At 43.7% G+C, this 23666-nt stretch overlaps 2 protein-coding genes across 3 annotated transcripts in view; one reads left to right on the top strand and one right to left on the bottom strand.

Moving 5' to 3' along the window:
* Positions 1-16453, bottom strand: part of KBTBD12 (kelch repeat and BTB domain containing 12) — a 59528-nt gene extending 43075 nt beyond the window's left edge. Inside the window, exons 1-2 of one of the 2 annotated variants that reach the window (XM_004285444.3) lie at positions 16310-16453; positions 6746-7927 (exon numbers count right to left, since the gene is read on the bottom strand). In XM_004285444.3, coding sequence (XP_004285492.1) covers positions 6746-7815 — 1070 coding nt within the window. In that variant the 5' untranslated portion in view covers positions 7816-7927; positions 16310-16453. The other variant, XM_049715521.1, reaches the window with a different exon arrangement.
* Positions 1-23666, top strand: part of MGLL (monoglyceride lipase) — a 283419-nt gene that overhangs the window by 56148 nt on the left and 203605 nt on the right. The gene's annotated exons all lie outside the window — the stretch shown is intronic.

Genomic DNA, 23666 nt, shown 5'->3' with positions numbered 1-23666 from the left:
GATAAGTGACCTGGAAGATAAAATAGTGGAAATAACTACTGCAGAGCAGAATAAAGAAAAAAGAATGAAAAGAACTGAGGACAGTCTCAGAGACCTCTGGGACAACATTAAACGCACCAACATTCGAATTATAGGGGTTCCAGAAGAAGAAGAGAAAAAGAAAGGGACTGAGAAAATATTTGAAGAGATTATAGTTGAAAACTTCCCTAATATGGGAAAGGAAATAGTTAATCAAGTCCAGGAAGCACAGAGAGTCCCATACAGGATAAATCCAAGGAGAAATACGCCAAGACACATATTAATCAAACTGTCAAAAATTAAATACAAAGAAAACATATTAAAAGCAGCAAGGGAAAAACAACAAATAACACACAAGGGAATCCCCATAAGGTTAACAGCTGATCTTTCAGCAGAAACTCTGCAAGCCAGAAGGGAGTGGCAGGACATATTGAAAGTGTTGAAGGAGAAAAACCTGCAACCAAGATTACTCTACCCAGCAAGGATCTCATTCAGATTTGATGGAGAAATTAAAACCTTTACAGACAAGCAAAAGCTGAGAGAGTTCAGCACCACCAAACCAGCTCTACAACAACTGCTAAAGGAACTTCTCTAGGCAAGAAACACAAAAGAAGGAAAAGACCTACAATAACAAACCCCAAACAATTAAGAAAATGGGAATGGGAACACACATATCGATAATTACCTTAAATGTAAATGGACTAAATGCTCCCACCAAAAGACACAGATTGGCTGAATGGATACAAAAACAAGACCCATATATTTGCTGTCTACAAGAGACCCACCTCAGACCTAGAGACACATACAGACTGAAAGTAAGGGGATGGAAAAAGGTATTTCATGCAAATGGAAACCAAAAGAAAGCTGGAGTAGCAATTCTCATATCAGACAAAATAGACTTTAAAACAAAGACTATTAGAAGAGACAAAGAAGGACACTACATAATGATCAAGGGATCGATCCAAGAGGAAGATATAACAATTGTAAATATTTATGCACCCAACATAGGTGCACCTCAATACATAAGGCAAATACTGACAACCATAAAAGGGGAAATCGACAGTAACACATTCATAGTAGGGGACTTTAACACCCCACTTTCACCAATGGACAGATCATCCAAAATGAAAATAAATAAGGAAACACAAGCTTTAAATGATACATTAAATGAGATGGAGTTAATTGATATTTATAGGACATTCCATCCAAAAACAACAGAATACACATTTTTCTCAAGTGCTCATGGAACATTCTCCAGGATAGATCATATCTTGGGTCACAAATCAAGCCTTGGTAAATTTAAGAAAATTGAAATTGTATCAAGTATCTTTTCCGACCACAACGCTATGAGACTCGATATCAATCACAGGAGAAGATCTGTAAAAAATACAAACACATGGAGGCTAAACAATACACTACTTAATAACGAAGTGATCACTGAAGAAATCAAAGGGGATATCAAAAAATACCTAGAAACAAATGACAATGGAGACACGACGACTCAAAATCTATGGGATGCAGCAAAAGCAGTTCTAAGAGGGAAGTTTATAGCAATACAATCTTACCTTAAGAAACAGGAAACATCTCGAATAAACAACCTAACCTTGCACCTAAAGCAATTAGAGAAAGAAGAACAAAAAAACCCCAAAGTTAGCAGGAGGAAAGAAATCATAAAAATCAGATCAGAAATAAATGAAAAAGAAATGAAGGAAACGATAGCAAAGATCAATAAAACTAAAAGCTGGTTCTTTGAAAGGATAAACAAAATTGATAAACCATTAGCCAGACTCATCAAGAAAAAAAGGGAGAAGACTCAAATCAATAGAATTAGAAATGAAAAAGGAGAAGTAACAACTGACACTGCAGAAATACAAAAGATCATGAGAGATTACTACAAGCAACTCTATGCCAATAAAATGGACAACGTGGAAGAAATGGACAAATTCTTAGAAAGGCACAACCTGCCAAGACTGAATCAGAAAGAAATAGAAAATATGAACAGACCAATCACAAGCACTGAAATTGAAACTGTGATTAAAAATCTTCCAACAAGCAAAAGCCCAGGACCAGATGGCTTCACAGGCGAATTCTATCAAACATTTAGAGAAGAGTTAACACCTATCCTTCTCAGACTCTTCCAAAATATAGCAGAGGGAGGAACACTCCCAAACTCATTCTACGAGGCCACCATCACCCTGATACCAAAACCAGACAAGGATGTCACAAAGAAAGAAAACTACAGGCCAATATCACTGATGAACATAGATGCAAAGATCCTCAACAAAATACTAGCAAACAGAATCCAACAGCACATTAAACGGATCATACACCATGATCAAGTGGGGTTTATTCCAGGAATGCAAGGATTCTTCAATATACGCAAATCAATCAACGTGATACACCATATTAACAAATTGAAGGAGAAAAACCATATGATCATCTCAATAGATGCAGAGAAAGCTTTTGACAAAATTCAACACCCATTTATGATAAAAACCCTGCAGAAAGTAGGCATAGAGGGAACTTTCCTCAACATAATAAAGGCCATATATAACAAACCCACAGCCAACATCGTCCTCAATGGTGAAAAACTGAAAGCATTTCCACTAAGATCAGGAACAAGACAAGGTTGCCCACTCTCACCACTCTTATTCAACATAGTTTTGGAAGTTTTAGCCACAGCAATCAGAGAAGAAAAGGAAATAAAAGGAATCCAAATCGGAAAAGAAGAAGTAAAGCTGTCACTGTTTGCAGATGACATGATACTATACATACAGAATCCTAAAGATGCTACCAGAAAACTACTAGAGCTAATCAATGAATTTGGTAAAGTAGCAGGATACAAAATTAATGCACAGAAATCTCTGGCATTCCTATACACTAAGGATGAAAAATCTGAAAGTGAAATCAAGAAAACACTCCCATTTACCATTGCAACAAAAAGAATAAAATACCTAGGAATAAACCTACCTAAGGAGACAAAAGACCTGTATGCAGAAAATTATAAGACACTGATGAAAGAAATTAAAAATGATACAAATAGATGGAGAGATATACCATGTTCTTGGATTGGAAGAATCAACATTGTGAAAATGACTATACTACCCAAAGCAATCTACAGATTCAATGCAATCCCTATGAAACTACCACTGGCATTTTTCACAGAACTAGAACAAAAAATCTCACAATTTGTATGGAAACACAAAAGACCCCGAATAGCCAAAGCAATCTTGAGAACGAAAAATGGAGCTGGAGGAATCAGGCTTCCTGACTTCAGACTATACTACAAAGCTACAGTAATCAAGACAGTATGGTACTGGCACAAAAACAGAAATATAGATCAATGGAACAGGATAGAAAGCCCAGAGATAAACCCACGCACATATGGTCACCTTATCTTTGACAAAGGAGGCAGAAATGTACAGTGGAGAAAGGACAGCCTATTCAATAAGTGGTGCTGGGAAAACTGGACAGCTACATGTAAAAGTATGAGATTAGATCACTCCCTAACACCATACACAAAAATAAGCTCAAAATGGATTAAAGACCTAAATGTAAGGCCAGAAACTATCAAACTCTTAGAGGAAAACATAGGCAGAACACTGTATGACATAAATCACAGCAAGATCCTTTTTGACCCACCTCCTAGAGAAATGGAAATAAAAACAAAAGTAAACAAATGGGACCTAATGAAACTTAAAAGCTTTTGCGCAGCAAAGGAAACCATAAAGAAGACCAAAAGACAACCCTCAGAATGGGAGAAAATATTTGCAAATGAAGCAACTGACAAAGGATTAATCTCCAAAATTTATAAGCAGCTCATGCAGCTTAATAACAAAAGAACAAACAACCCAATCCAAAAATGGGCAGAAGACCTAAATAGACATTTCTCCAAAGAAGATATACAGACTGCCAACAAACACATGAAAGAATGCTCAACATCACTAATCATTAGAGAAATGCAAATCAAAACTACAATGAGATATCATCTCACACCAGTCAGAATGGCCATCATCAAAAAATCTAGAAACAATAAATGCTGGAGAGGGTGTGGAGAAAAGGGAACCCTCTTACACTGTTGGTGGGAATGTGAATTGATACAGCCACTGTGGAGAACAGTATGGAGGTTCCTTAAAAAGCTACAAATAGAACTACCATATGACCCAGCAATCCCACTACTGGGCATATACCCTGAGAAAACCATAATTCAAAAAGAGTCATGTACCAAAATGTTCATTGCAGCTCTATTTACAATAGCCCAGAGATGGAAACAACCTAAGTGTCCATCATCGGATGAATGGATAAAGAAGATGTGGCACATATATACAATGGAATATTACTCAGCCATAAAAAGAGACGAAATTGAGCTATTTGTAATGAGGTGGATAGACCTAGAGTCTGTCATACAGAGTGAAGTAAGTCAGAAAGAGAGAGACAAATACCGTATGCTAACACATATATATGGAATTTAAGAAAAAAAAAATGTCATGAAAAACCTAGGGGTGAAACAGGAATAAAGACACAGACTTACTAGAGAATGGACTTGAGGCTATGGGGAGGGGGAAGGGTAAACGGTGACAAAGCAATAAAGAGGCATGGACATGTATACACTACCAAACGTAAGGTAGATAGCTAGTGGGAAGCAGCCGCATAGCACAGGGAGATCAGCTCGGTGCTTTGTGACCGCCTGGAGGGGTGGGATAGGGAGGGTGGGAGGGAGGGTGACGCAAGCAGGAAGAGATATGGGAACATATGTATATATATAACTGATTCATTTTGTTGTGAAGCTGAAACTAACATACCATTGTAAAGCAATTATGCTCCAATAAAGATGTTTTAAAAAAAAAAAAAAAAAAAAACTTAGACTAAAGAAGTAAAAAAAAAAAAAAAAAAAAAATTTATTAATTTTATTTTTGGCTGCATTGGGTCTTCGTTGCTGCACACGGGCTTTCTCTAGTTGCGGCAAGCGGGGGCTACTCTTCATGGCAGTGCGTGGGCTTCTCATCGTGGCGGCTTCTCTCGCTGTGGAGCACGAACTCTAGGCGCGCGGGCTTCAGTAGTTGTGGCTTGTGGGCTCTAGAGCTCAGGCTCAGTAGTTGTGGTGCACAGGCTTAGTTGCTCCGTGGCATGTGGGATCTTCCCGGACCAGGGCTCAAACCCATGTGCCCTGCATTGGCAGGTGTATTCTTAACCACTGCGCCACCAGGGAAGCCCTGCACTACCTTTAAGAGGAAGAAAATAGGTATCTAAAGAACCTGAGGTTCTGGTACAGGAGGCTCTAAGGTGAAAAGAAGGGCACCCAGCCAAGAGCAAGTAGGAGACAAATGTCAGGGACCCAGAGGATCCGTCCCAGGAGAAACAGGCCCCCTTTCCCACAAGCACCTGAGGGCCTGTACCTGTTGCTGCTCAGTGACAGCTCTGTCACCGCAGGCAGAGGGCCAGTCACTATCCAGGGCTTGTGTTCCCGCCCCCACTTCTGGGAAGAAGGGACACTTGCTCAACGTGTGAAGGTGACAGCAGGACGGGCCGAGAGCCTGAAGCACATACTGCAATGAGGAGAGACGACAGGAAAATAGCAGACCTCTCATCCTTCTCTGTCCCCACTTTGCTGTCGAGAATCACTTACCAACTGACTGAAAAGTCTGAGAAACCGTGCTACGAGGGCCCAGAGAGGGGAGGGAGTGCAAGGAGAGCTCAAGGACCTACACGTACAACTCTTATTCACCCAGGTAGATTTAAGGGTTGAATTCTTGCTGAGTAACAGGAAACAAATCTTTCTGTCCTCACACACAACACCTAGACATACACTACTTCTTAGCAGATACTCCTGTTCCTCTTACAGTTCTAGGGTTGAAGAATTCTTAGGCTACAAACATTTTACACTATTAGAGGTTTAGCAAAGACCCACTCATTAAGGGTACAGAATGAAGGACTTCCCTGGTGGCGCGGTGGTTAAGAACCCGCCTGCCAATGCAGGGGACACGGGTTCAAGCCTTGGTCCGGGAAGATCTCACATGCTGTGGAGCAGCTAAGCCCGTGTGCCACAACTACCGAGCCTGCGCTCTAGGGCCTGCGAGCCACAGCTACTGAGCCCACGTGCCACGACTACTGAAGCCTGCATACCTAGAGCCCATGCTCTGCAACAAAGAGAAGCCACCGCAATGAGAAGCCCACACACCACAATGAAGAGTAGCCCCCCCGCTCGCCACGAGTAGAGAAAGCCCGCGTGCAGCAATGAAGACCCAACACAGCCAAAAATAAATTAAAAAAAAAAGTACAGAATGAAAACTGACAGATAAATAGTACTTTTTGGTCAAGAAGAAAAATTACTTATTACTCTGAATTGTGAACTAATAAGTCAGTTCAAGGGCGTCAGTGTTAATAAACTTTTCTTCTTGTTAAAAGTTATATTCAGCTCTTCAAAAACAAAGCAATTATAGCATATGAATAGTGAAAGCTAAGAGTGAAAATATACAAAGGAATCATAAAGTATATACATTTAACTTATGCAAATTCAACTATATGTTCTTAATAATGAAAGGGAGAGAAAAATAATTTTAAAATGTGGATGATTTCATTATGAATTTTACATCTATGTAAAATACATGATTACAGGGTAATTCTGACCACACATAATTTAAGATGTGATCACTAAGAAGTACTTCGGCTGCTAATGTCAAAGCAAGATAATTGAAACAAAGTTACAAGTATATGGCTAGATACGAACCTGTAGATTTCAACATTCTTGCTCTTTTGTCTGGAGAGTTTAGAGGCACTTGCTTCTCCAGCCACAATGATAGTGTTGTTTTCCATGACAACACCAGTACACACAGTGCCTAAACCCTCCCCATACTTGGGAGAGGAGATGAAATAGGTCTTGCGCAATGCAGGATCATAGCAAAAACTGGCATCTCCGTAGTTCCTGTGTCTCGACCTGATTCCTGAAGAATTGGTGCCAATGCACAGCAAAAGACTGGTAGTCTCCATGCCATAACGAAGATTGAGAGAGTGCTGTTGAGGGGTCTTGATGGCTTTGAATGCGTTTTGAATGATGTCAATGCAATTTGCATCACACAGAAGCATTGTGTTCCTTTTCAGGGCTTGTCTTAAAAAAGAAGGATTCACCAGTTGCAACCTAACTTGCTTCAGAAGTTCCACAAGGTGCTCTGTGCGCAGTTCTCGGTTATGATTTACCCATCTCAGAACTAGGTCCAGAATGCTCTCCTCTCTGGATATGTTCAGGTCATCTGATTTAATAAGCGTCAGAAGTTGGTGCACTTCAATTTCTAGTATCTCTTCATGTAAGCTCACCTCAGCAAAGTGCTGATATAAATACTTCTTCGATTGATCAGCTAAATCCTCAGCTCCAATCTGCTTTGCAAAATGATAGATACCCAAACAGTTCGAGGCATCCATATGGTCCATCATATACTTCTGACACACACTGAAGACTTCCTCCATCTGCATAAAATAGGCGGCCATAGCCACAGTCTGTACATTGGCATTACTGATCTCCAGAGCCGCATGGTACATATAATTTAATATCACCGACACGCTTTCTGCTGTGATGTCATAAAGTACGACTTCCCTCTGAGTACACTCAAGTAGTCCACAGGTAAACATCGCTTTGAAATAAGGACTAAATGCAGCCAGGACCAGCCTGTGGCAAGGGAATTTCTCCCCTTCTGCGATGAGTACAACATCAATCATCTCTGCTAGTTCTTTCATGTTCTTAATTTTATTCAGTAAATTCAAGCTGTGTTGGTATTTTTCTTTTCCCTCAGTCTTGCACTCCATGGTGTCCTCTCCAGTGTTTCTAAGTAAGTCTTCTTTAAATGTAGCTCGATTCTTGAGGTCCTGTTTACATGTCTTATTACTCACCAAGCCACAGAGATGTCATGTAACATTCCTGAAGGAAAGAAAAGAGGGAGTTTTCTTCTAAGAAAAAAAATTCTCTGTAATTTAAATATGCAGCCTTAGTTCTAAGAAGTATTTATACGTAAATATTATTCATTCCAAGCAGAGTAGTTTAACATTAAGACAGCTACTTTGGTATCTAAAAATAACGTCGTTGGTTGTAAAATTAAAAACAGGAAATTATTAAGCACTAACAATATTTTCCTAATTGGCGGCAGAGATTTTTCTAGCGGAGGCTGGAAAGTCCTCCCTCCCAAGGTGAACGAAGAGAAAAGGGATAAGATGAGCACCTTTCGCATTTACACTTCCAGTTACCAAATTCAGCTGACCCACAGATGGAGGATACAGAGGCATTAGGAAGCATCCTCTCTGAGGAGGTGCAACATCACTGAAAAGGTTATGTGCACCGTCCCCCAAAATGCACCCAAGTGCTATCAGCACCAGTCTGAAAAATCACAAGGGAGGGGGTCTTGTAGGCTGGCTGAGAAAAAAGTCCACTAAAATTCTGCTCAAACTTTGCCATGTGGCAAATAATTCAAAACAGCGCTTTGGAAAGCGCAACCAAACACGTGCTGATGTGAGAATTCACAATACTTGAAACTTACAAGTAAATCATCCTAATCTTAGAAAACACACAAAAGTCCTCCCGTTTCTCTGCCCCTCCTGTGTGGCTTCTCTCTCTTCCCTGTCTCACAGAGGCAGAGGTGGAATCACTTCTTGCCTGAAAAAGCACTAGTCTAATTAAAAATCTCTTTAAGCTGGTTGTCTCAGCTTCCCCTTCCCCGGGGAACTGCAAACAGGATGTTTCAAGGAAGCTAATTAGCTCTTTGGATTTAAAGAACACTCCTAGAGCCAGAAGCCTTAACGGGAGGAGCAGATCTCGATCTCTGTCACCCTGTCCAGGTCTAATGCGGCTGTAAGTCCCAGCAGCGAGAATAAACCTCGATGGTAGAAAAGTCAGCACGAGGAGCTCAGAAAGGCAGGGAGGTGATAATTTCAACACTGTGAAAGCAAAATCTGTCAGCCGTGAAGCTTATAAGTCTTCTAAATTTCTGTGATCCTGTAAAGGATTAGAAATCTCATATGTCTCAATGAGACTTGGCACTTTTTCAGTGTTGAATTAAAGTTCATTTCAGGAAACAAATGTTAAGCATGATAGGAATGTTTAATTATATAATGGCAACTGTAAGACCTAAAAATCGCTGTGCTGAAGGGTGTGGAATCATAACAAGTAGCCAGTCTTGGAACCCGTATACTTGAAAGAGAAATAAAAGCCTCCTCGCCGGATTTTCTGGCGTTAATGGCTCAGTTTTATTTCAGTGAGAACTTAAAACTTTCTATGCAAGGGTTTGCAGGTTAAAAGTGAACGGTTGCTTTTTCGCTTTATTTGTTTTAGATTTTTACAAAGAGAATCCAATTATGGGTAATTAAGAGGTCATTATATTTCTAAATTCTCCTACAACACATTATGACTAGCCCAAATCATATTATGTAGGCTTCTTTACACATAAACACATCAGTCAACTTTATAGATGACAGCTGTTACTTCAAACTAAAAAACGGTAAAAGCTTTCTTATAAGGAAATAAATATTTTAAAATTTCTATTCCATTTGTACTGATATACAAGAATCCCTCAAAGGGTACCAGTACCCACAATGCTAGAAGGCCAAGGGCAGCTTCCAGATCGGATCACGTGATCTAACACAATGCAGATAGTTCAGAGTCATTAGTTCTTGATGTTGCTGGAAAGAAACGAGATGCCGGGGACCCAAATGTTAGGACCACAACCTAGGATTTTGTATCTTTAAGGCAGGAACCAAGCTACCCTCGTTGAACTTTTTGGCATAGGGCTAGTTTAATGAAAACGTAAGTGGCATTAGTTTCAAAGAGAGGTTAAAAATGAAATACCTAGTACATTATGGACTGGTTTTCTCGATAAACATGTTATAGGTAATATCTTATACACAGCTCTATAGTGGACAATGTTGGCTTTCTCCCCACATGCAGCCTGCCTTTCCTTGGTGCCAATGGGGTGGGACTGACTCCCGTTCTTACCACTGAGACTGGTTCAGGGGCTGGTGGGAGACCTGAGATTGGCCCGATTGGAGTGAAGCTCAGTGTCTGGTTCACTGGTTGGGGGTGTCCACGTGTTACAAAGATGAGGGGTCTGGATCCACTGCAGCCGTGTCCCGATAGCCAGCATGAGGACAAAGCCAGTATAGGAAAGAAGGCAGAGATTTCAGAGCAGTGGAGCTTGAAACATGCCTTATATCTGTGTTTTTCAGTTTTGAGAGAGACCATTCCCCTCATTGTTTAAGCCAGTTTGAGTTGGGAGTGCTGGTCCTGGCACTCAGGAGTCCTCACTAGTGTAAGTGGCATTTGCAAAAATACTGAGACAAGGTTGCTTAAGGTAACTGCAATTAGATATTGTATAAAGTTTCACTTTAGGTATATTCTTGTATTCTCTATTAGTACACTGTCAAGTGAAAGAACTGTAGAAACTTCTAATTATGCGCATTTCTCCTTGATAGAAGGCAGAATTACCTAAGTCAGCTCTTCTGAGTTTACCTCTTCTCATTAAATGGCTACACCATTTTACAAGCACACGAACTGAGTTTTGAGCCCAGTTCCATCTGACTCCAAAGTCTGCACTCTTAATCACTCCCTCTAGAGCAAGCACCAAACTAGGGCCAGAGAGAAAATATCTCAGGCTTTGTAGGGTTTCTGCCTTAACAATTCAGCTCTGCCGTTGCCATGCAGAAGCAGCCATAGATGATACGTAAACAAATGAGCATCGCTCTGTGCCAAAAAGTTTGTTTTACGGATACTGAAACTTGAACTTCATACATTTTCACATCTTCTTTTGATTTTAAAAAGCCATTTAAAATTATAAAATTCATTCTTGCTCATGGGTGATATAAAACAGGCAACGGGGCAACAACTCGTGTGCCACTGTCATAAATAAATCCACTTTCTAGATTATGTCTGGTGCCTAATCTCCAATTCTCTGCTTAACTCCAGATGAAGAGTTTTGAGAAGGGGAACAGTCAAATTCCTATTTTAAAAGGATCATCTGGTGTCCCCAAGATTCCCAAAGATAAATCAATTTCTTGAATAAATACTTGGGTACAGTTTCTCTGCCCCAAACGCTGGCTTCAGCAACAAAAAATACATTTAAAAAGGAAATAACTGTTTCGAACATTCAGAAGAATCATTTATGAATTTTTTAGATGGGCACATATATTTAAGTGTCCCTTCCTTCTAATTGCCTTTTATAAAACTCTTGAGAGCTACTCTAATTGCTGTGGATTTACAGACCAAATGAATTTACTGGTGTAAATCCTGAGAGATACCTGGTCAGTTACATTAGCCACCATGCTTCAGCAAGCATTCTCAGCATTGTTCCTTGTATACGTAAGGTACACAGAAGATGGTGGCATTGCAGATGGGGCTTTGAAGTGAGACGGTCCTGGGCCTGAATCTCAGTTTAGCCACTGCTTTCTGTCATCCCAAAATTATGTAACGTTTCTTTTTTGTTTGTTTTTTGTTTGTTTGTTTTGTTTTGTTTTTTTTGCGGTACGCGGGCCTCTCACCGCTGTGGCCCCTCCCGTTGCGGAGCACACGCTCCGGCCGCGCAAGCTCAGCGGCCATGGCTCACGGGCCCAGCCGCTCCGCGGCATGTGGGATCTTCCCGGACCGGGGCACGAACCCGCGTCCCCTGCATCGGCAGGCGGACTCTCAACCACTGCGCCACCAGGCAAGCCCTGTAACGTTTCTTTTTAAATTTATTTATTATTTTTTTATTTGTTGGCTGCGTTGGGCCTTTGTTGCCGTGCGCGAGCTCTCTCTAGTTGCAGTGAACGGGGGCTACTCTTTGTTGTGTTGTGTGGGCTTCTCATTGTGGTGGCTTCTCTTGTTGCAAAGCATGGGCTCTAAGTGCCCGGTCTTCAGTAGTTGTGGCACGTGGGCTCAGTAGTTGTGGCTCATGGGCTCTGGAGGACAGGCTCAGTAGTTGTGGCTTGCGGGCTGTAGAGCTCAGGCTCAGTAGTTGTGGTGCACAGGCTTAGTTGCTCCGCGGCATGTGGGATCTTCCCGGACCAGGGCTTGAACCTGTGTCCCCTGCACTGGCAGGTGGATTCTTAACCACTGCACCACCAGGGAAGTCCCATAAAATTGTGTAACCTTACTGAACCTTGGTTTCTGCATGTGTAAATTGGGGTTACTGTATATAAATAAAGTAGTTGGATCAGTCTTTTGTATCCAAGTGCTCACAGTGGGGTAGCAGAGAGTACCTCAGAGGTTCGGAACGTGGGCTTTGACTTGGGTTCCTGAGACCTGGGTTCTGATACCTCGCTCTACCATTTACAACGTGAGCAAGTTTCTTAGCCTCTTTTTGATTCCTTGCTTGGAATTAGTTTTGAGAATTATATAAGAATAGCTGGGAGAATTAAATAAGGCCATGCATGTATAACATGTAATTTGCTTGGTAAAGCTGAAACTGGATACACCTGTACAAACATTTTTTGAACAATAAAAATGTTTGGGTTCATATACAAACTGCTTGTGGGTACAGACACAGCTCACAAATAAAAGAGAGCTGACAGCAACTTTTTCTTGTAATGAGGGCCCAGAGGGCATTCTCCTTTCATCAGCAAGATAAAACCGTATAAATGTTCTCAGTGATACCAATGGGAAGTTATTCTCTGCTCCAATTTATAGAAGACTGAATTGTGCAGTCATATTAATAGTACCCATAATAATGGAGAAAAAATGAGTAGCAAAAATAAATATAAATCACAAGAATAAAGCCTAATTACTTTGCAAATCCAAAATGCAGTTTTACCCACGTCCAGTATACTTAGTGTTAAGAAATGGATTCCTATAAATTTTAATGTGGGGCTTCCCTGGTGGCGCAGTGGTTAAGAATCCGCCTGCCAACGCAGGGACATGGGTTCGAGCCCTGGTCCGGGAAGATCCCACATGCCTCGGAGCAACTAAGCCCGTGCGCCACAACTACTGAGGCTGCACTCTAGAGCCCACAAGTCACAACTACTGAGCCCATGTGCCTAGAGCTTGTGCTCCGCAACAAGAGAAGCTACCGCAATGAGAAGCCCGCTCACCACAACAAAGAGTAGCCCCTGCTCGCCACAACTAGAGAAAGCCCGAGCACAGCAACGAAGACCCAACACAGCCAATAACTAACTAACTAAATTTATTTAAAAAATAAAATAAAATTTAAAGTGGCATAAAAATGTTAGTTTACTTAAACTACCAATGTTTTGTTTTTACAGTGTTTAATTTTATAATCTTTATATTATCTTTAAAGTTGCTACTTTTTCTAAAAAATGATTGATACATGACCATGACTCCATGTTTTGCTGAAGTTAAAACTAGTTTAAATTCATAGCAGCACTGTTTGAAATAGTAAAAATTTGGAAATAACTAAATATTCATTAACAGGAGAACAGATAGACTGTAGCATATTCACTCAAGAGAATATTATACAGGAAAAGAAAAAGAAAAAAAAAGGAATGAACTAGAGCTACATGTATCGACATTGATGAATTTCACAAACATCAATGTGTGAAAAAGACTAAAAAGAATAGGTGCTGCCCGCCACTGATATCTTCAGTAAAATATGCAAAACAATACTATATATTCTAATAGAGTAAGTGTAGGTGATATATTATGACAAAATAAATATAAATGGTGAATCTGGTAAAGGGTCTATGGGAGTGTTTTGTCCTACTGTTAGAACTTTCCTGTAAGTTTGAAATTATATCAAACTAAAAAGTTAAAAGAATTGTATATTCTTTAAGGGCATGTACAACTGTAGTGGAATATAAAGAAAGGTAATTCTAAACACCAGGTTCGGGACAGTGGTTGCTTTCAGGAGGCGTGGAAGCGAGGGCACACAGCTGGAGGAGGGTGACAAGGAGTTTCAGTTGCGTAATCAACGTGCGACTTCATCAGCTGTATGGCAGGAACCCGATAACATACTTTATTATTCATTAGGCCTTTTTGCATGTCTTAAATATTGCATAAACTAAGTTTAAAAGTAAAAATTGTATTAACATTAGAGTAACTTACAACTCTGAAAACCTAACCTATTGGGTTGGCCAAAAGTTTTGTTTGGGTTTTTCCATAACATCAAAACCCGAACGAACTTTTGGGCCAGCCCCATACAGTGTAAACCACATCAGTGCGTGTACATATATATAGAGAGACAGACAGACAGGCAGACAGGATACGTAGATACATTGAGAATTTTCCTTTTAACCTGTCAAAGTGTAGTCAGCCCAACTTATGAGTCATTGGAAAATACAGATGCTTACAACCTGCTTCTCCAGTCTTAATGAGAACTGCTCTGGGAGAAAGGCAGAAACAACTCCTTCCTACTTGTGGTTCGGTGGGAAAAGAAGTTACTGGATTCCAGAATCAGTGTATACATTTTTTTCCCGTAGACATGTTCAGTATGTGAGTAGGTCATAATATGAAGTGATGGAGTTGATCAACAGCAAAGCCTTGAATTTTATCGAAGAAAAAATCTGAAGACCTGAGAAATGACTTGGTTAGGGTCCTACATTCCAGCCTAAAGCCCCCTTCAACGGATTTTGGTTGGCACGCCAAGGAATGTCAACATGACGTCAGTGATGTCTCAGTTCCAACGCTTAAAACACAGCCCTTCTGTAAGTTGGTGACTCTCATGTATGAAATCATTACCCCACGTTTAAAAAATACCTCAAGCCTATTTGCACCAGCACTACCCGTCCTCCAGACATTAGGAGGCCCTTCCTAACCTGGCACCTCCCAGCCCTTACTACTCCATCTCTGGACTTTCCCTCCTCATATTTTCCAATCTCTTAGTAGTACTGAACCACTCACTATTCTAATGCTATGTGGCTACACATGTTGTTCCCTGTGTCTGGAATATTCTTCACCTGCTTCCACCTGAAAAAATGTAACTGGCTCTTCAAAATTCAGCCCAGACGTCACTTCCTCAGTGAAGCCTTCTCTGCCCTTCCTTGCTTGTACCTTGAACACGGTGGTTACTGCACCGTTGTCACTGCAATTTATTTACGAATTCGCCCTCCTCGCCTTTCACTGATGCGCATATTGAGGGTAGGGGGTCAGGTCTTAACCCTTTCTGTATTCTTAGCGTCTGTCTGTGACAGTGCCTCGCACAGAACAGTTGCTCAAGACGGTTTGTGCAATTAAACGAATGCTTTGCTTAGTCCTAAATTACAGGTTCATAACTTTTTTTTCTTCTAGGTTTTATACATGTTATTAACCACTGTCTTGAAGATATTTTGATTCTTCAAGCTGCTATCGGTTTGTCCAAGTCAAATAAATCACCCAGAATCATTAACTTGATTTCCTTGCCTACAGCCTGACACATTCTGACACCCACTTCTCCTATCCTCAAAATTAATTCCCCGTCACCACTGCGCTCAGGAATTTGGTCCCCATTCTTAGAGAACTGAAGCCAGAGATAGCAAATTGGCTGCTCGGACTTTTTTTTTTGTAAATTAATTGTCAACACGCAGCGCTGAAACATTCCAGCATCTATTGAAAAAAAAAAAAATGCAAGCTAGGGCAACAGTGGGTTTTAAATTCCCATGGCGACAACCACCAGCAGGACGTGAGTAGCCCCACCTCTCAGATGGCACACCTCCTCCCCATTCCCAGCCCCCCCCCCCGCCCTAATGCAGACCTGAGAGTCAGTCCTCATTTATAATTTCTCTCACCCCTGCCCCTTCAGTTCTCCTACAGCATTCACCTTGGTGACCCCTGGCTTTTCCCATTACTCCCCACACCCTAGTTTGCTTCAGCATCACCATCTTGTACAGACCCTGGCTGAAAATGGCTCAGGACACCTGCCCCACCCTGAATGCACTCCGAGTCTCCCCGGAGCTTTGGAAAATACTGGATTTTTTGCAAAGTAATAATCCGCTCCACACACCTGGCTTTTAATGACGGCCAGGATGGAGATAAAGCTAAATAAGGCAAGCTTCCTCTTTCCTTTCCTTTGAAGAGCTGACGTTCTGCATTCTTACCAGAGCCTTTAACATGCATCGAGTTCGTTAGTTACTCTTAAGAATCCCGCGGGGGTGGGGGTGGGGGTGGGAAACGCAGGGCGATTAGACTCCTCTGTCTACAGTTCAGAGAGCGGATCCTGTCGAGTGCCTGGCACTCTTCTCGGTTCCAGGAGGACCCCGGGACGGGCAGACACAGGCGCCCCCTCCACGGCCGCCAGGGCCGGCGAGGGCGGTCCAGGACCAGGCGGTCAGGGGCGCGGGGCTGCACGCGTGGCGGGGGCGCAGGTGCCGAGGGGCCTCGGGTGGTCCCCGTGGCCCGGTCACCGTTACTTACGGGGCTACCTCGACGGGAGGCGCGGCCGCACTTGCTCCGCAGGGGCCGCCGCAATGGCGCCGCGACCCGGCCTGGGGCGCCTGACCTGCTGGCGCTGCCCAATATGGGCAGAGCCGGCGAGCGATATAAATAGACGGCGCGGGGAGGGGGCGCGGGCGCCCGCGGGCAGGAGGCGGCCTGGCAGCTCCGCGGGCGGACGCGTGCTCGCCCTCCGCGCCCACCCTCCCGCTCTGGGCTGCAGGGACTACGCGCCGCAGCGCCTGCGTGTGTGTGTACATGTGTACACGTGTGTACAGGTGTGTGCACACGTGTGTGTGCACGTGTGTGTACAGTGCGTGCGCAGGTGCAGGGCATCAGTGCCTGAGGCTTCATGCTCAGCACCCGTGGGCACGGGAGGGCGGGATTCCAGCAGTTGCCACAAACTCATTTTTTGGGTCCTTAGTGACTGTTCTGGCCTGAAGGACTGGGAGCACTGTGGCCTGTGCCCATCACACAGTGCTCACCCTACAGAGCGTCACACTGTAGCCAGGTGTGCAAACCTGTCACATTTCCCCACACCCCCGAAAGCTCCCAGAGGCCAAGAGCTCTGTCCTGTCCACCTTGGCGGCCCAGTCACATGCTGGCTGGGGCCCTCCAGAGAACGGATGGTCAGGGAGCGGTCACTGATTTGGGTGATGGAGGGGCAAAGCTGGTAAGTGACAGGAAGGAGGGCCTTACCTGGTGTCCTAGCTCCGCTCTGCCCCCTGGAAGCCTCATGACCTCCTGTGATTAGCTCAGATTCTTGGAGGACAGTAGACAAGACCGTATTGCACCTGGCTCACACCCAAGTTATTAGGAGGATGAAATAGGAGAGCCAATAGGTGTGAAAGTGCTTTGATAACTATCAAGTAACCCAAGTCATTTTCTCCTGATGAGGCAGGTATTATTAAATGCAGACTCCTCCAAAGGTCTTGAAAGTGGGGCAGAAGGCCACCTCTTACTGATAGTACTGATTGTATCCTGTCCTGAGGCAGAGACAGGGACATTTCTTGTGGAGGCTCTCCTGCTTTAAGAATCTGTCAGAGCAGGACTTCCCTGGTGGCACAATGGTTAAGAATCCGCCTGCCAATGCAGGGGACACGGGTTTGAGCCCTGGACCGGGAAGATCCCACATGCCGTGGAGCAACTAAGCCCGTGTGCCACAACTACCGAGCCTGCGCTCTAAAGCCCGCCAGCCACAACTACTGAGCTCACGTGCAGCCATAAATAAATAAATAAATAAATACACGAATGAATAAATAAATAAGAATCTGTCAGAGGGAAGCTGGGGAAGGGAGGTTCCATCTGTCTACTAAGCCTCACCTGCCCACTCCTGTGATGATAAACCACCCAGAGCCCAGCCTTGGGGCACTCAAGGCTGCACACAACTTAATCTAATAGATTTCAGGGTTTTTGAAAGGTCACAAACCTTCTGGATGCCAAATTTCTCTCCACATCCCAAGATTATTTCATTTCCCCCAAGCAATGAAATCCTCAAATCCTGAGTCTATGTGAGGCAGAGTCCAGGTACACTAACTGTTATTTTCTGTTGCTTTATTAAGCAGTGGTTAGTATCTTGCATACCGTGTGAGTCGAGATGTATAGGTTCAGCTGCTCTAACAGGGAATTCCAGTGATAGTTCCCTAACAGGAAGGAAGGTAAGTTTTCCTTCTTCAGGTGCCTGGTGGAAGGGCTCCAAGGCTCCTCAGGCAGCTCCACAGTCACTGCACCGGGTGCCTCCCCTCCACCCTTCTTACTCCACCTTCCCTAGAGTACTGCCCTGGTCCACATGCTCCAAGACAGCTCACCACCACCTCCATCTGGGAGGAACAGGAGAGGGGGGAAGCCTCCCCCCTTTAAGGACACACCCAGAAGTCACTCTTCAGATACTGTTGTCTGTAAGTTAGTTATATGGTCAAACCTCGCCCATGGCGGTGGGACTGGGAATTCTAGTCTCTCCTGGGTGGCCAGTAGCTCCGTTATTTACATTATGATCCAGCCGGCAGTCTTTGCCCTACACATTGTCTGTAGATTCATCAATCCACAAACGTTTATTTCACCTCCCATAAAACCTTGCACCACTCCTTTCTAGCCCTGGTTTCAGGTTTAGTTTTGCATTTGTTGGTGTAATTGTGAGATCAATGGCCCTTCTCCCCACGAAGGGAGGGCAGGGCTGTAACTGTTTCTGCTCACCCTTGTGCCCAGAGCCTGGCACCAAGCTGGTGCTCAGTAAATGGTTGCGGACCCAATGGATACACATAATTAGGGAATTATCTCCGAAGTCCAGCTCAGATGTCACCTCCATGTATCTTTCGCAGAACACATCTCCAGCAGAATGACTGACGCCACTGTCTGTGTTCCCAGGGCCCTCCCCCTCTGCTGTTGACAGGTAGCACTGGGCCCATGGCCTGATGACTGTGGTTTTGGGTCTCACATGCTGCTGGGTGGTGGGCACCTCCAGGCAGAGAGTGGCTGCTCTCATCCCTGCATCCCCAGAGCTCAAGAATGGCTGGCACGTAGAAGACCCTCAACAACTTTGTGTTGACTTTTTTTGTGCTTGAAAACAGTTGGCTTCTATAGAGAGCAAATGTTTTTGCTTTCCCCTTCTCTGCTTTTGCCCACCACTGCTCATGTAGCTCCTCTCTCGAAGCATTCTTTAATTAAGTCCCCAGCCCTTTCCTTCCACCTGCTGGCGCTCACACCACATTGCACGAGAAAGGCTGGGGTCGTGCAGTGTACGACTCACCAGTGACACGGTGTGATCCCAATTGCTCTCTAAACTCCCAGCCGAACTCTGGATTTTGTCCTTTCCCATTATCGGGGTGTTGCCATTGGAAGAGTAATGCCTCCCTTGCCGTCTGTGCATTTGTCTAGTCATTTAAGAGACATTTATTGAGCAACTATTCTGTGCCAGGCATAACTAGATGCTAATGAACAGCTGTGAATAAAACAGGCTTGGTCCCTGGAAGAATATACTCTGGTGAGGTGACAGTTAATCTCTCAGCTCTCCCTTCTCCCTCTCTTTCCTTGGGTGAGATCGTAGAAGCCATGAGATCAGAGATGAAGCCATGTTGGAGAGAGAGAAGCAAGGGGATCAAAGACACACCCAGGCTGGGGATGGAGGTGGAGGAAGAGAGGGCGATGGAGGGGAAAAGAATATTCCGTGGATAAAAGCAACAGGAACGGACAGAGCATGGCTACAGAGGAGGGAAGTGGTAGGAGGAGCGTCGGATTATGGGAAGAATTAAGAACAAAGACCAGACCCCAGGATCTGGCCAAAACGCCACTGACAACGGTGGCAAAGTGAGAGCTGGGCTGAAGTAGGAACAGGCCGCAGCCCTTCAGGGCTTAACGTAGAGAGGCTCACTCGCCTTCTGCTTCTGCGGGAGCCCTGCAGGTGTTTGCATCATCCAGGTGGCTGTCCTCCTCTGCTTAGCTGTTAGGACACATCCCCGGTGGAGGCTCTGCCTAGTCCCCGGGGTGTTTGTTGGTCTCCAGACAGAGGGAAAGAGTCGGGGAACAAGTGCACAGCAGATTTGTGGGGGTCAGGCCTGGAAGAGGCAAATGTCCGGCCGCTCACTCCCTTTGGAAAGATGGAGGCCACGTGGTCACACCTCACTGCGAGAGAGATTGGGAAATAGAGTCTCACTCTGTGACCAAGAGGAAGGGAAAAGATCTGCAAATAGATCTGTGTCTATTTGCTAGACAGACGGCCATGTCCGTCACAGACCAACTGGAAGCAGAGACACTGGGTGCAGACCAGCACTCGTGGAAGCCGGATGCTAGTCCCTCAAGAGTTTCCAGAAGACAGAGTTCTAAAGCCATTAGAACTCGTTTAGAACCATTTGGGAAATGGTTTAGAAGCATTTGGGAAATGCTGCATTCCTTGTCCCTTTGGGGAGAATCAAAATACAGTATTAAAGGCTCTAATGAATCCTGCAGTCAAGAGGCAAGGCATTTCCTAACCATTCTTTTTTTTTTTTTTTTTTATTTTGAACAACTTTTTTTTTTTTTTTTTAACATCTTTATTGGGGTATAATTGCTTTACAATGGTGTGTTAGTTTCTGCTTTATAACAAAGTGAATCAGTCATACATAAACATATGTTCCCATATGTCTTCCCTGTTGCGTCTCCCTCCCTCCCACCCTCCCCATCCCACCCCTCCAGGCTGTCACAAAGCACCGAGCCAATATCCCTGTGCCATGCGGCTGCTTCCCACTAGCTATCTACCTTACTGCGTTTGTTAGTGTGTATATGCCCATGACTCTCTCTCGCCCTGTCACAGCTCACCCTTCCCCCTCCCCATAACCTCAAGTCTGTTCTCTAAGAGGTCTGCGTCTTTATTCCTGCTTTACCCCTAGGTTCTTCATGACATTTTTTTCTTAAATTCCATATATATGTGTTAGCATACGGTATTTGTCTTTTTCTTTCTGACTTACTTCACTCTGTATGACAGACTCTAGGTCTATCCACCTCGTTACAAATAGCTCAATTTCGTTTCTTTTTATGGCTGAGTAATATTCCATTGTATATATGTGCCACATCTTCTTTATCCATTCATCCGATGACGGGCACTTAGGTTGTTTCCATCTCCGGGCTATTGTAAATAGAGCTGCAATGAACATTTTGGTACATGACTCTTTTTGAATTTTGGTTTTCTCAGGGTATATGCCCAGTAGTGGGATTGCTGGGTCATATGGTAGTTCTATTTGTAGTTTTTTAAGGAACCTCCATACTGTTCTCCATAGTGGCTGAACCAATTCACATTCCCACCAGCAGTGCAAGAGTGTTCCCTTTTCTCCACATCCTCTCCAGCATTTATTGTTTCTAGATTTTTTGATGATGGCCATTCTGACTGGTGTGAGATGATATCTCATTGTAGTTTTGATTTGCATTTCTCTAATGATTAATGATGTTGAGCATTCTTTCATGTGTTTGTTGGCAGTCTGTATATCTTCTTTGGAGAAATGTCTATTTAGGTCTTCTGCCCATACCTAACCATTCTTGACTTTGGGACCTCTGGGTCTATGATGTGAATATGGGTCCCCATGGGACACACCTGGGAAATGCTGATGGGGCAGAAGGAGGCCTTAGGGTAACCTGAGGATGTGTTAAGATAGAAGCTTTAAGTCTGTATGAAGACAAAAACCAAGACACCCTTGGAAAGGGGGAGGCTCCAAATGTTAGAGGGGAGAGAAGATGCAGGATCTAGGCTGGGGAAGTAGAAAGGAACAGAAACCAAAGTGGGAGCAGAAATGCCAGCTGTCTTTGCTGGGTGCAGAGAAATCGACTCAGTTCCTGGAAGGAAGCGCGAGACCCTTTGGCTGATAGAGGGGCTGAGGGGAAGCTGGGGGTCTGAGAAGACACCATCTAGAAGGAAGCTGTGGAGAATCCTTAAAGGACTGCATGTCTCCACTCTTCCGAAGAATAATGGGTGGAAATGGGAGGAAATCTCCTCAGTATGTTTTATAAGTTAGCCCACAGTTAGATTTGTAGATGAGTAACCCCCTGTCTCCCGAACCTGATAAAGATGACTGTAAAAGATGTGATGACGGCTCTCGCCCGCTTGAGGACCCTGTCTCATCCCACCCAGTCCTTTCACGTACTGGAGCACTGACTGCCTCCCGGCAGGCGGTGGTCCTGAGTTCAGGAGACTACGGGGGGCTTGCAGTTTGCACAATGCCTTTGCTCATTTTTCCATTTAATCCTCACACCACCCAGGAGCAGGATGAGTCTCAGGACGGCCAGTGGTGAATGGCAGGGTGGCACAGTGAACATGTGAGGGACCTGGCTTTGGACCACCCACCATCATTCCATGTCTGTTATACCATCTGTCTCATCGTCCACTGAGGTAGGGTCTGTACAGGGGTAATCAGGTTAGGATGAGGTCATTAGGGTGGGCCCTAATTCAGTATCACTGGTGTCTTTAGAAAAAGGAGGATTTGGAGACAGTCATGCACACAGGGAGAACACCGTATGACTATGAATACAGCTGTCTGTGATAGGGAAGAACAAATCTGACTTCATATTGGATGTGTTTCTCTTAACCTTTGTATTCTATTGCTTTTGCTAAAAGTTAATCACTAAAGGGATGTTGCCTGTAGGCTTAAATTCTACATAATGGCCCATCTCCGGGGAACCCTGCCTCTTCCGGGAGGGAAGAAATGAACACTTCCCCTCCGCAGTCTGACCAGAACTAGGACTTTACCCCCTCCCCTTTCAGTATAAAAAAGAGGTCTGAATTCTAACTCAGAGAAGGTGGGTCTTTGGGACACTAGGCCACCATCTTCTCCGTCTGCTGGCTTTCTGAATAAAGTCGCTATTCTTTGCCCCAACAACTCGTCTCTTGATTTATTGGCCTGTGTGGCGAGCAGGACGAGCTTGGACTGGGTAACGGTCTACCAGACAATGAGAGAGGCCTGGGGCAGAGCCTTCCCTCACGGCCTCAGAAGGGACCAACCCTGCCGACACCATAATCTTGACCTCCAGCCTCCAGAATTGTGACACAGGAAATTTCTGTTGTTTAAGCCACCACACAGTGGAACTTGTTACAGTGGCCCTAGGAAACTATTACCACTGCCCCCCAGATTCAGTCAGTTTTCTGGGTGGTGCTGTTCAGGTTGCTATAAAAATGCCAAGTGCTGCATCATTTTGTCCATGAGCATGTCATGCACAGCTTTCCCCAAAACTTTGCCAAATCAAGATACACTATCCTGATGACCATTTCTTTAACTTATTTTAGAAAAGAATATGAGGCTCGTTTGACCTAATTTGCGTTTATTTATTTAGTGGGGGACGTTCATGTTGACCACTAGAGAGCCTCACTGTCCTTAATAAGCTCTCACAATGCATCCATCTGAAAATACAATCGAATTTTCCCAGAATCAACTTCAAGTTTACAGTCTATAATGACCATAATCCACTTTTTATCAATTGCAACCTTTGTCCATTAGGAGCCTTTTCAGATCTGAGTTCCTTTAGTGTGGCTGGGTACTATCCTACTGGCTTTCTATTTTGGGAAGTTTCTCTTTCTCCTTTTATTTTGAAGGAATTTCAAGCATTCAAAATAGTTGCAACACTATGACAATGAACTCTCGTATACCTTTCACCTAGGTTCACCAATTATTAATGTTTTGTCATATTTACTTTTTCTCTCTCAGGATTTAAATTATATATATAATTTTATTTTTTCTGAATATTTGAGAGCAAATTCCAGATAATGAGACCCTTCACCCCTGAACACTTACTCATGCAATCCTAAGAACAAGGATATTATTTTACACATCCTTGGAGTGATTATCAAAGTCAGGAAATTTAACATCAATAAGAAAACTATTAT

Source organism: Orcinus orca, chromosome 10 (genome assembly GCF_937001465.1).
Source record: "Orcinus orca chromosome 10, mOrcOrc1.1, whole genome shotgun sequence".
In the NCBI taxonomy this organism is placed as follows: Eukaryota; Metazoa; Chordata; class Mammalia; order Artiodactyla; family Delphinidae; genus Orcinus; species Orcinus orca.
This window is presented reverse-complemented; position numbering and strand designations above follow the sequence as displayed.